The sequence below is a fragment of the Mesitornis unicolor genome, unplaced genomic scaffold (assembly GCF_000695765.1).
Source record: "Mesitornis unicolor isolate BGI_N332 unplaced genomic scaffold, ASM69576v1 scaffold21844, whole genome shotgun sequence".
Lineage (NCBI taxonomy): Eukaryota > Metazoa > Chordata > Aves > Mesitornithiformes > Mesitornithidae > Mesitornis > Mesitornis unicolor.
This window is the reverse complement of record NW_010178353.1, coordinates 1-11728: the sequence shown is the minus strand read 5'-3', so window position 1 is coordinate 11728 and position 11728 is coordinate 1. Positions and strand designations below refer to the sequence as shown.

The following is an 11728-nucleotide window of genomic DNA, read 5'->3' as shown; positions in this document are numbered from 1 at the left end:
TTCTATTTAGCTCAAACCAGGACACTAATTTTAGGTTCCAGTTACAGTTTTGTAGTATGGTCAAGTGCTATTCAGAAACTCATTTTGAAGGTCCCATGCTGGTTTCACATAGAAGTATTGCCTGCTACCTGTTTACAGTAACCCACAAAATCCTAACATTTGTTTTCTGAGTGCTTAGACTCTTTCTCTAGTACTTCACTTCGAATATAGTTGAAAAGATCTTGTTAAATCATGCTGAATGCCTTCTTAGGGCACTTTTCCAGTCGGTTCCCCAAGGCCTCCAAGAACACGTTAATAAACTTTAGCCTTAACCTTTTGTCTTGATATAAAACTGAAGAACATTGGTGAATAGAGTGGCTGGTGTGTTACTGTACTAATACCTGGTACATTTTCTCCACAAGACTAAGGATAATACTCCTATAAGACATGAAAACAGATCCTCATGTCTTAAGGTAACAGATAATATTTATCAAACATGCCTGTTGTTGTCTGTCTTCAAAAATTAACCTTGAAAAACAAAACAAAAACCCCCTCCCTTTTCCAGGATGTTGCCTTACGGTTGTTTGTCTATTGGTGACTGTGTGGGACTCATCGAAGTAGTGAGGAGCTCTCATACGATCATGCAGATTCAGTGTAAAGGAGGCTTAAAAGGAGCATTGCAGTTCAACAGCCATACATTGCATCAGTGGCTCAAGGACAAGAACAAAGGAGAAATGTGAGATTTCCTGTTGCTTGTTTTTCTTGTTCATGTGCTCTTTTTGATGAAAACTTCAACAGATCTAAAGTTCATCAAATGGGAAATTATGCCCATCTGGTTTTGGGTTTTTTTTTCCCTGCCTTTGCCTATTATTCCTGCTTGTAGCTCTTTTCATGAGTTTAGATGGTTGTGTGACTTCTCAGCAGTAACGCGTAAGTTGGATGTTGAACCATGGAGATATGGCTTAAGTCTGTATTTTAACAGTAGCTCATCAAAATGAAAACTGTTGGCCTTCAAAAGAGGGACAGTCACTTCAGTAGCTAGTTTACTATTCTGTGACCTACTGTAAGTACTTATGTTTTCAGAGTATGCTGAATTTCTTCCTTGCTTTGATAAAGTGATAAAGTCCAGGAACTCTGCTTCATTGAGAGAAGATAGAAGTTGGTGGTTCTTTTATGGGGAAGGGAAAAGAAAAGTTGCTTTTTTTGTATTATTAGAATATCTGTAAGATGTCTCCTTTATTTGTTTTCAATAGGTATGATGCAGCTATTGACTTGTTTACACGTTCTTGTGCCGGCTACTGTGTTGCTACCTTTATACTGGGCATTGGTGATCGCCACAATAGTAACATCATGGTAAAAGATGATGGACAAGTAAGATATGTTTTTCTTAAACCATAGCCTAATGTAATCTCTCCCTTTTAAATGAGGGTTTTAAAAACAAAAAACAAACAAGCAAAAAACAGAACAAAACCATCTGAAATATAAATAAATGATCAATTTTACTATGACATAATTTAAGCAAGGAATTACTAATCTTAAAATACTTTTCTGTCTTTCCAAGCTGTTTCACATTGACTTCGGGCACTTCCTCGATCACAAAAAGAAAAAATTTGGTTATAAAAGAGAGCGTGTGCCATTTGTCTTAACACAAGACTTTTTAATAGTGATTAGTAAAGGAGCCCAGGAATGTACCAAAACAAGGGAGTTTGAAAGGTGAGCCTTTTTTTAAGCGTTTAACTTCCAGAGTATTTTGTACCTCAAATGACCTTTACTACTGATGACCTTTAGTAATTAGATCTTTCAACTGAAAAGTAGTATTTTAATTGCCTTGCAGTAGGTATGTTCTAATTATTTGAAGATCAGCCATCCACTTGAAAATCAGTAGGGGATCTTAGTGCTCACAGGGCTTTGCAAGGTCAAGCACACCTGTATAAAGATAATTTTTCTAATATCTGGGTTTTTTTTTTCTTTAACACTTAAAATCCTTTGGGGATTGCATAACTGGAAAAACTGAGGGCTCTTAAGTGTCAGGTGTAACATGCATCAGAGCCTTGCTGGTCACTCAGTGGTACTTGTCTCTCCTATAGCTGCTGTGGTATCAGCTCTTCAGCTGGCCTGAATAGTTTGATATTCTGTGGAACTTGCTAAGAAAGGAGAACTTTAAAATAATAGTAATAATTAATAAATAAATTTTCTTCCTGTAGTCATTCCTAATACCTGTCTTTTCAGCGATCCAGTCGTTGAGAATTTTCAGTTTTAATCTTAATTTCATTATGTTGTGGGAGGGGCAGGGAAAGACAGATTTTAAGTTACAGTGTCCGTCTGAATGCTGCAGTCAAGATTTTTGCACTTTTTTCTTAGCCTGACTTATATTAGCAATTTCAGCATAAAGGGGCCTTTCTCACCCAATGCTGTGATACAGTAGATGCCCCTGTATTCAGTGCATTCTCCAGAATATCTACGGAGCAACAGCCATTGCCCTCATAAAACTACAGGAGAGAAGTGCATATCTGATAACCAGGAAAGCACTGCTTGCAGCAGTGTATCAGGAAATGTGCTTTTAAATCTGAAATGTCAGTGGCAATGACTAAAATGGCTCTGTGGACTCTCATAAACTTGTGTAGAACTCTTGCATGAATTGCAAATGAGCTTTTAAGGCTAGAAATCCCATCTTCAGTTTGGCTATTGTGTTTTTCTGTCCACTACTAATTCTTAAGAAATGAAGATAACTTAAGTAGGAAGATGAGGATATTTTCTCAGCAACATTATGATTTTCTTATTAGAGTAAGACTGTCCAGTTACCTGAAAACCATGAAGTCATATGTATCTAATAGGGAAATACACTGAGGGTTTTTTTTTTTCCCCCTGTCTCTTCCAGGTTTCAGGAGATGTGTTATAAGGCTTATCTAGCAATTCGGCAGCATGCCAATCTCTTCATAAATCTTTTCTCCATGATGCTTGGCTCAGGAATGCCAGAACTGCAGTCATTTGACGATATTGCATACATTCGAAAGACCCTTGCATTGGACAAAACTGAGCAGGAAGCCCTTGAGTACTTCATGAAGCAAATGAATGATGCTCACCATGGTGGCTGGACAACAAAAATGGACTGGATCTTCCACACAATAAAGCAACATGCTTTGAACTGAAATGAAAGTGAAGAAAACAAGAACTGATAGCCTGCTTTGTGGGTACTGCACTGTTAATACCCGTTAGCAGCAAAGACTGGTTGCATAGGAATTGCACAAACCATGAACAACATTAGAATTTCTGGCAAGGAAAGAGATGAACTGTTCAGACAGCTGTTGAAAAAGAGTGTAAAACAGGGTTTCAGATAGCACTAAAATTATACACTTCAAAAATTAAGCTTTAGTATGATGTGTGACTTCATGTTATGCCTTAAGCCCAAAAAGGTAAACTTGGAAGAATGTTTCCTTTTTTCATTTGATAGGATAAATTAGAAAGAAAAAGAAAATAGTGCTAGAATGAACACAGAGTCCATCACATATTACCTTAGATCTGGTACAGCAGGTAGAGACTATGCTGGATTGCAAAGAGTAGAAAGAGAATTCAAGTGACAGCAAATACATAAGTGCAGCATAGTTTGAAGGGAAGGAGTTTTAAGCTCAAAGATCTAAAAACAATAATGAGAGGACAGTGCCTTTTACATGTGCTCAGAGGCATTAACATTTATGGGGTTTAGATGGCCCTTTGATTTCTGGGTCCGTCATCTGCACAGTTTCTGAAAGCAGGAAATAGGCCCATTCAGTATGGTGTTTCTTCTGCTCAGTATTTCTAGGGGTGCAATTCATACCTTTACCAAGAAACTCCCTATCATCCCCAAAAGCTGACTAACCTGGAAATTGAATGGTCAGAATTGGGTTTAGTGCAGCAGAGAGTTGTAGTGTTCATCTTAGGTTTGCTTTAATCTAACTTGAACTGAATAGATTTTTTTCATACATGTTTTCCAGAACCTAAAGAAAGGTGAGTTATTAAAATTATTGAAAGATTATTTTTTTATAAAGGCTATTTATATAATAGGAACTATTATTAATATATATTCTTTATTTACATGATTTGTCCAATAGTCACTCTTAATTTTGCAGCCCAGTTCTATCTGTCCAAGACTTCCCGTTTCCATTAATGTCACTGAAGGTGACCAGATATGCTCCTAGGACCAAATTCAACCCTGGTGAAAGAGGACACAAGTACCATTGAAGTAGTGGGAGATACACCCACTAATGTCGGAGGTGAACTTGGCCTAAGTCTCTTCAAAAATTTTTAAGCATCACTCTTCACGTTACTGAAGTGGTATGCTGGCTATTCAAGGAACATATATTTAAACCCTCAGTCTTTGGGTCCACCATTTCTCCTCTTTCTTCCTCCTTTGGAAGTGGTTGTTTAACCCAGTAACAGATACATCAGAAGTAGCAATTTAGATTTTCAGTATGATCAGTAATAAGCAGTTCAACATACAGCAGATACATTGGCTAGCTCAAAGCATGTGGAGTTACCAAACATTTTATAGCTTTGTCTGTTTTCTGTGTGGGTGTAATATATATTTGTAAATCTAGTTGTTGTTCTCTAACACAATTACAATGTGTGCAATCAATTAAATTGGCACCACTTTTTGAAACTGTTCACAGTACCGAGGATTTCAGATTGCCCTTATACACAACTTCAGGTAGGACTGTTTTTCTAATTAAATAGGTTTTTAAATTAGTTAAGCCCATGATTCTCAGGGTGATGTTCACCCTAACATTTTAACATTTTACACTTGCTAGAGGCAGCACTTGGCGTGAATTCCAAAGGTCTGGGGCTTTTAGGGGTTCAGCTCGTTCACTCGCAAACACGCACTGAGGTGCCACTCAAAGTGCAATACCACATGTAATATAAAATATGCTGACAGCTGGTGTTAGATTAGAATATAAGTATATAAATAAACTGTACTTTGTGCAGGCTGTACTGATGAGGTAATGAGTGGTTGGCTTCATTAGCAAATTGTAATATATTAAAAACGTGCAATCAGTTACATTAAGAAAGATTTTGGGGATTGTAAAGCCGAGACTTTGGTCTTTCAAGACACTTTCATGGTCAAGATCCTGCAGTTGATTACTGCACACTTGGATACTTGATGCTGTGGGGGGAAACCTGTTTTTGTGAAAACTACAGAAGTCCCAAGAATAGCGTGGGGAATGTGAAGTTTTATTTCCTTAGTTCTAAATATTTTGGAGTAGTCCAATAGACTTCCCATTACTCTCTTTATCGACTGTTATATATTCCTTTTTGTTCATACAAATATTTTAACTCCTGCTAACCTTGGTCATACTTTCTAAAGCAAAATTGCCCTTATGACTTTGCAGTCAACACACTCTAATGGTTTAGCTCTTTTAAAACATGGCTTAATTTCAATTTAAATTTAGCTCACAAAATCTGAAACCCTGTTGGCTGTAACTCCTAATTTAACTGAGTAAAACTTGCGCAAATGCCACATTAGGTGCTATATTATCCTCATTTGTCTGGTATTGAAACAATGCTTTACCTGGTTTATCTGAGGGATAGTCAGCCTTTTCCAGCCTAGATGAAAAGATCAACTTAAATTTATTGAGTTATGAGCCCAGCTTCTCTTGTACTTTGCCCCTTTCCTGGCCATTTACTTCTATAAATATGAGTGTAAATGTCTTTCAGTTCAGTGCTCTGCACCCTTTCTGCACAAACCAAAAGGTATGAGGAATCGGGCTCTGTTTTCAAAAGCTACTGCGACTAAATGCTGTGCACAAGCTGTAGAAGTTATGAACATGAAACAGAAAAAGAAACGTCGTAGTGATACGGACATAGTATGATTTGGGATAATTATAGCCTCTAAATAAATAATAATTAAAAGGTAAAAGCAGGAGGAGCTCATGGGCTTTAAGCAGTTGGTCTTACCATAACCAGGATGGGCATTTGAAAAACATTCTGCCAGTGTGTCAGGGGAAAAAAAAATCCCATTTTAATCTTCAAAGTATTCACCCCTAATTCCCTTATCCTGTTATGCCAATTTTACAGAGATTGCTTGGAATTTGGGTATTTATTGTTTAACTATTGCCACTTCATGAAGATTCAAAAATGTTCCCTTTGTTCTGAGTGTCAGCTGCACAGAACACTAAGTAGCTTCTTTTGAGCTCAAATTGAATCTGAACACCTTGCTTCTGCAAAACTTCATTTCAGGACTGCCAGAGCAAGGAGCCCAGGATTGGGCCAGGTCTTATTATAAAGCATTAGGAAATAGTGACTTAGTGAAATACAAATTTTAAAAGAGTAACTTTTTCAACTGTGAAACTGTTTGATGTAATGACAGAACAGGTTGCTGCTGCTTAGTCTTTTCTTAAAAATACCTTCTTGCTTTCCTAAAGATAGCAGAAAAAGCACCTATACTGACTTACATAGGCTCACTTTTCTGTTCTGAAGGGGTGCATTAGTTTTTTTCCATAGGTAAAAGACTTTCTGTATGACTTTCAACTTATTTTTTTTTTTAAAGGATTTAAATAAACCCAAAATCGTTAGTGGTTTGATATCTTGTGGAGAAGATATAAGCCTGCATGTTAAGGGCAAATTACCAAGCTTGTAGAGAACTTTGTATGTGCTGACCCTGCTGGTGGTGGTTTGGAGGGTTGTTTTCTGTTTTTTTCCAACTTTCCTTCTTATGTAAAATATTAAACGCCCTTTAGGGGTCAGTAGCCCATGCTTGTTGACAGTTTGAAGGTATTTTCTTTGCTTTGTCGTTTTACAACCGGCATGTTCCAATGTCTGTTCTTAATAATACTTGTGAATTCCTCCTGTTTTGCATGTCTGTACAGGTTGCAGACCAGGGCTGGACCCATTCAAAAAGCAATTATCAAAAAAAGCCACTAGAAATTACTGTTTTGATGATGTCTTTGACATCTTGAAAATGCTTCATGTTAATGAAAATGGTGTGGTATTACAGAAAGAATTGTAACTTGCTGCTTCTAAGACTTTTTTTTTTTTACTTCTTTCTCTTGTTTTAGTTTTACTTGAATGGAAGAACCACACTTCTTGTTTTGTTTTTCTTTTTTAAATACTATATAGCTGTGGATGTTGTTGAAAATTGTTGAATCCCAATTTAATTTTGCAATACATGTTTCATACAAATAATGAATTTGTATCTTTTTTTTTGTGCTGAAAGTTGTCTCGGTTTAGGTAAGGCTCTATCTGTCCAAAATGATGTGTAGCTTACCACCCCTGCAGCTTGTGTGGGCTTGTTTTGGGGGCTGGGTTTTTGTTGTTTTATCTTTTGCATCTGTGTTAGTGATAGCAAGCCAACTGGAAACTGGATGTAGAAGTTCTCTCTCTGCATATACCAACCAAAGCTGTAGGTGCTCTGATCTTTGAGAAATTCTGTTTTTACTTTATACTGACATAACACTGACTTAATCAGAGTCACTTTGGATTCACAACAGCATATGAAAATGGAATTAGACTATATGTACAATAAAGTTTCAGATTACTTGTTTCAATAGGAAAGGCGTTCTCTTAATGAGAGGAATGTTTGCTGTTAGCCCAGTTAAACACTTGACAATTTTACTTCTAAATAACCTTTACTCAGCTCTCCAATTCATAACTACTGTAATCTTGTCTCTAGTTACTTTCATTCTTGAGACTTGCAGGATTTTAATTGCTTGCTAGCTTAAATGTTTCTTCTTCCTACTCCTTCATAGTATAAAGACCTGTTGAATCCACACTCAGGAAAAAATAGTTGTTCTTAATTTGCAGTGCTGTATTCTTGACTTCTGAGCTTTATGGGATAGACTTTAAAAAGCGTGAGGTCTTCCTGCATTAGCACTCCCGACTAAGCCAGAGGTAGATCCCTCTGTTCCTGTCTTTTTCCTCTCCAGCACCCCTCTCCCCTAAAAAGGAACACGTCTCTAGTGTAAGAACAACAGAATATTTGTAAGAGAAGATCAATTGAAACAATGGTCTGCCTGAACTTTGAAGCTAGCATCCCCATTGGCTTGCATAAATGTGTCTTAAGTTTAAGTGTCCTTACTGTCACTTCTGTATGTGCTGCAATATTCTTTCAGCAAAAAGAAGGCAAAAAATACACTTATTCTATCTTGTCTTTTTCTAAGATTCTAGTGCCAGTTCCCCAGTAGCTATTGAACTGGTTTAGGAACCATTTAAGTTCAGCGTAACTGTATCAGCTTTGTTAGGAATTTGTTCCAGTACTAAATTAATCACAATTAAAACTGACCTAATTATATTGCTGAAGTTACAGAAAGCCTAATTCAAGCAGAAGCTGTTTCTCCTAAGAATCTTACGTCTGCTGTAGTTTAGTTAATCCATAAGAGCCAAAACACAGATATTCTTAGCTGCAATCTCATTCTGTTCTGTTTCTTTGGTTTAAGTACACTTAATCTATTCCCAGGTTTTATTAATAGTGTTCTATATCCTGAATTACCAACTGCCGCAGGCTGTCCAGTTTGTCTTACTGCTTCATTTGAGCCAGGGGAAAGAAAAGGAAGGGAGGAAGAGATGAATCCTCTTCTTTCTTGTCTTAGAGCCACTGTGGTCTAAGTTCTTCATCTTTTTTTACGAAGATAAATGCATCATTCATCATCTGGAAGTAGCATCCTTTCCCTTTGCACCTCTTGCTCTTCCTAAGGCAGCCCGGGATCCTGTTGGCATTTTGGATAAATAGAGCCCAGGAGGGTATAATCTCTTGATGCTTGCATGTAACTCTGTTGACATGAGTAGCAGTTGCATGTCTGCATTAGAAGAATATAAACACCCACCGGTGGTTGAAATATCTTTTAAAAATGAGACAATTATCTTTGAAACAACCACTACTGGGGCGTGGGAGGGATGTTGCCATGTGTATGTCATTCTGTGGTAAAGGTCCTGTGGTAAACTAGGTAGAAGGCAAGATATTTTTAGTAATAACGGGCCAAAAAGGTATTTAAGATGCAGCAAGGTGCATGTTTTGTCATACTGAGAATGGTCTTGCACTACTTTAAAAAAAGAAAAAAAACACAACCCTTTTTTCCCTTTCTGCTGTGCTACTCAAGTAACAAAAGTTTGGCCTGTGATACTTTCTGTAGTTCATGTTCACGGGAAACTGTAAAAAGTCTGCTTTTTATTTATCTTTGCGGTCTGTATCACATGATGTTTATTAAAAAAACTACTTTTGTTTGGTTTTTATCACACTTTTGAGTGTTAATGTATATACTAACAACTAAATTAAAACAATATGATTGGTACACTTGTGAATTCTGAAGTGAGAATTTAAGAAATTGATTCAGTCTTAGAGATGTGATTTGGTGTTGCAACTCTGCTTTCAAAAAAGGCTAGAAGAAAGAGAAATTACGTACTTTAGTTAATTGGGGGGTGGACAGAAATAGAATTTGCATTATTTATGAGTGGGGAGTCCTGGATGCATGTGGCATTCGTTCTTACAAACATTGATCTTCAAAATAAGTAGCTATTTTAGATGTAGGCTTATAAAAGTTGTGGTAAGAGAGCAGATGTTACTGAAGTGCTTCAGCTGCATATTTTTAAAGCCTCTGCTAAATCAGTCTGGTTTGGTTTTGAAAAATACCCTTCATGCTTTTATTACCAAAACTGTATTTTAAAAAACCACCAAGCTAGGTTGTGTTTTTGTATCCAGTACTAGTTTTGAAAGAGTGAGAAACATCTTTTGGAATTACTGACAAGTATAAGAGCATGGGGCTGCAATGGAAATGCTGCTGTGGACATGGTGGTCACTTCAGACTTCAGTTGCTAACAAACTGGTATCGTGGAAAAGATTTGAGCAATCTTGCTGAGAATTTAATGTTTTTGGAGGGGTGTCAGGGTTTTTAATCAGGTGACTTCAACACATCTTTGTCCCGGTAAGCTTAAAATGTGTATACTGGTCAGTTCTGTTTCAGATCACCACTGAAGTGATTTTTGTGGTAGTTCTAAGTATCGATCCCTAAAGCATCAAAAAATCATTGCAAAATAACGCTGGTGAAACACAATGATTTGCAATGTGGGCAGTTTTCTTTAGCATAGGAATAGCAATGATCCCTCCTCATTTTGAATCCTCCTGATTCTGTGATTTTATGCTCAGAAATCAATCTGGTTCCCAACCTGCATTGGAAAGACTTGATCCAACATCTGAACTCGAGTAACAAAAAAGCAGGAAAACTGGTGCTAGGCAGGATACCTTGGATAATCTCCTGTATGTCCTTTTAAACGCTACCAAATTTACCTTCAGAAAAGGTTATTATGAGCTACATTTACTACTTTCGCTAAAGAAAGGGTTTACTCCATTCTTATTTTGGTAAGGATGCATCTCTGCTAATTGAAGTAAGCATCATCAGTGCTGCCTGTTGAAGCAGTAAGGTGAATGTCACACCGCCTTTTTTACATTTCCAGTTGGAGTGGCTTGTGAGTGATTAAAGCCTGACCCACAGTTATCTGAACATCCCAAGCCATGTGGTGATTTAGAAAATGAGACTCATTTAGGCTTTTCTGTCTAAAGCATTGATGACGCCTTTTGATGCCCGTGACTTTGAACTGGATTTGCGGCTTCAAAGGGGATCCTCCTCAGATGTTTGTCTTTCACTCAAAGTCTTGTCTTTTCATCAGACGTAGGTGGTGCTGGGCTGTGCTGCTTTGTGTGGAGGAAAAAATCAGCCAAAAGCTACAGAAGATGTGCTGTGCTTTATGTGGAAGTGACTTGGTTATCCTCGTTCTGTCGCGCTGAGCAGGACGGGCTTTAAAGGAAAATGTTTGGTTTGTGGGGATTTTTTTTTTCTTTGTTTTTCCCCTGGCAAGTTACAGCTTTTAAGGTCCCATTACTGCCCTCTGCTGGGAACTGGGGAAAGTGCTTGGGTTGGTTTTACTTTTTTTAAGTATTTACATGGAAAACTCTTTGGAGAATGGAGGAAGAAATATGTTGGCACCCATTCTGGTGGCTATAGCAAATTTATGAGAACACTTTAACTTCATGGAGAAACCTCAGCTCCTCGGGCTGGAATAAACAGCAGTGAACAAACTGAATTGGGATGCCAGGATCTTGTTTGATTGGAAATTCAGCTCAGGAGATAATAGATACACCACATTTATTTAATTTATGAGGGCTCAGCAGTGTGCCTTCAAAAGGGTACCTTCTGATGTATAGTCATGCTGCTCACCATCAAACCCTCTGTGCGATCACAAGATGAAGCGCTAACCAAATCACATCGCCCTGAAGACAGAGTAAGTCCAGTTTCAGCTTCCAGCTAACAAAACTAAGGCCAGAAGCAGGGTTCATTTTTTTTTTTTTACTAATCACTGAAGCAACAACACTAGGGATGTTGTGGATTCTTTGCTAATTGAAAGCTTGATCTTAAATTAGGTAACTGCAGGCTAAACCAGAGCAGGATATGCTTGGTAAAATTCCATTATCTGTTAATATAAGTTAAGTTATCAAATTAAGTGACTGTAATGGTCTCCCTTCTGTCTTCAAATTACTAAGGTGCTATCTGAAATATTCTGGTTTGTGGGGAAATAGAACATGGCTTTTTACTGTGGTAAAGTACTTATTACTTTTTTATGTGCCCTCACTAACGCAATCACAGGCTGCCAGAGCCCTGGACAATAAAAACGGTGAGCATTCACTCTGCAGCGGCAGGACGACAGTGTCGTGTATCAATTAAAAGACAAATGCAAGGTTTATTTTGCCCACCCTCCCGGTCACTGTGGCGACGGGCGGGGCTCAGCAGCC

General features: G+C 37.7%; 1 protein-coding gene across 1 annotated transcript; it reads left to right on the top strand.

Annotated features, from left to right (window-relative positions):
* The first annotated feature begins 543 nt into the window (after positions 1-543).
* On the top strand, positions 544-3494 carry LOC104535460 (phosphatidylinositol 4,5-bisphosphate 3-kinase catalytic subunit alpha isoform-like). The gene is made up of 4 exons (XM_010182428.1): positions 544-715; positions 1233-1350; positions 1541-1692; positions 2858-3494. The coding sequence occupies exons 1-4, from the start codon at positions 546-548 to the stop codon at positions 3126-3128; spliced, it is 711 nt and encodes a 236-aa protein (XP_010180730.1). The 5' UTR covers positions 544-545; the 3' UTR covers positions 3129-3494.
* Positions 3495-11728: the final 8234 nt, after the last annotated feature.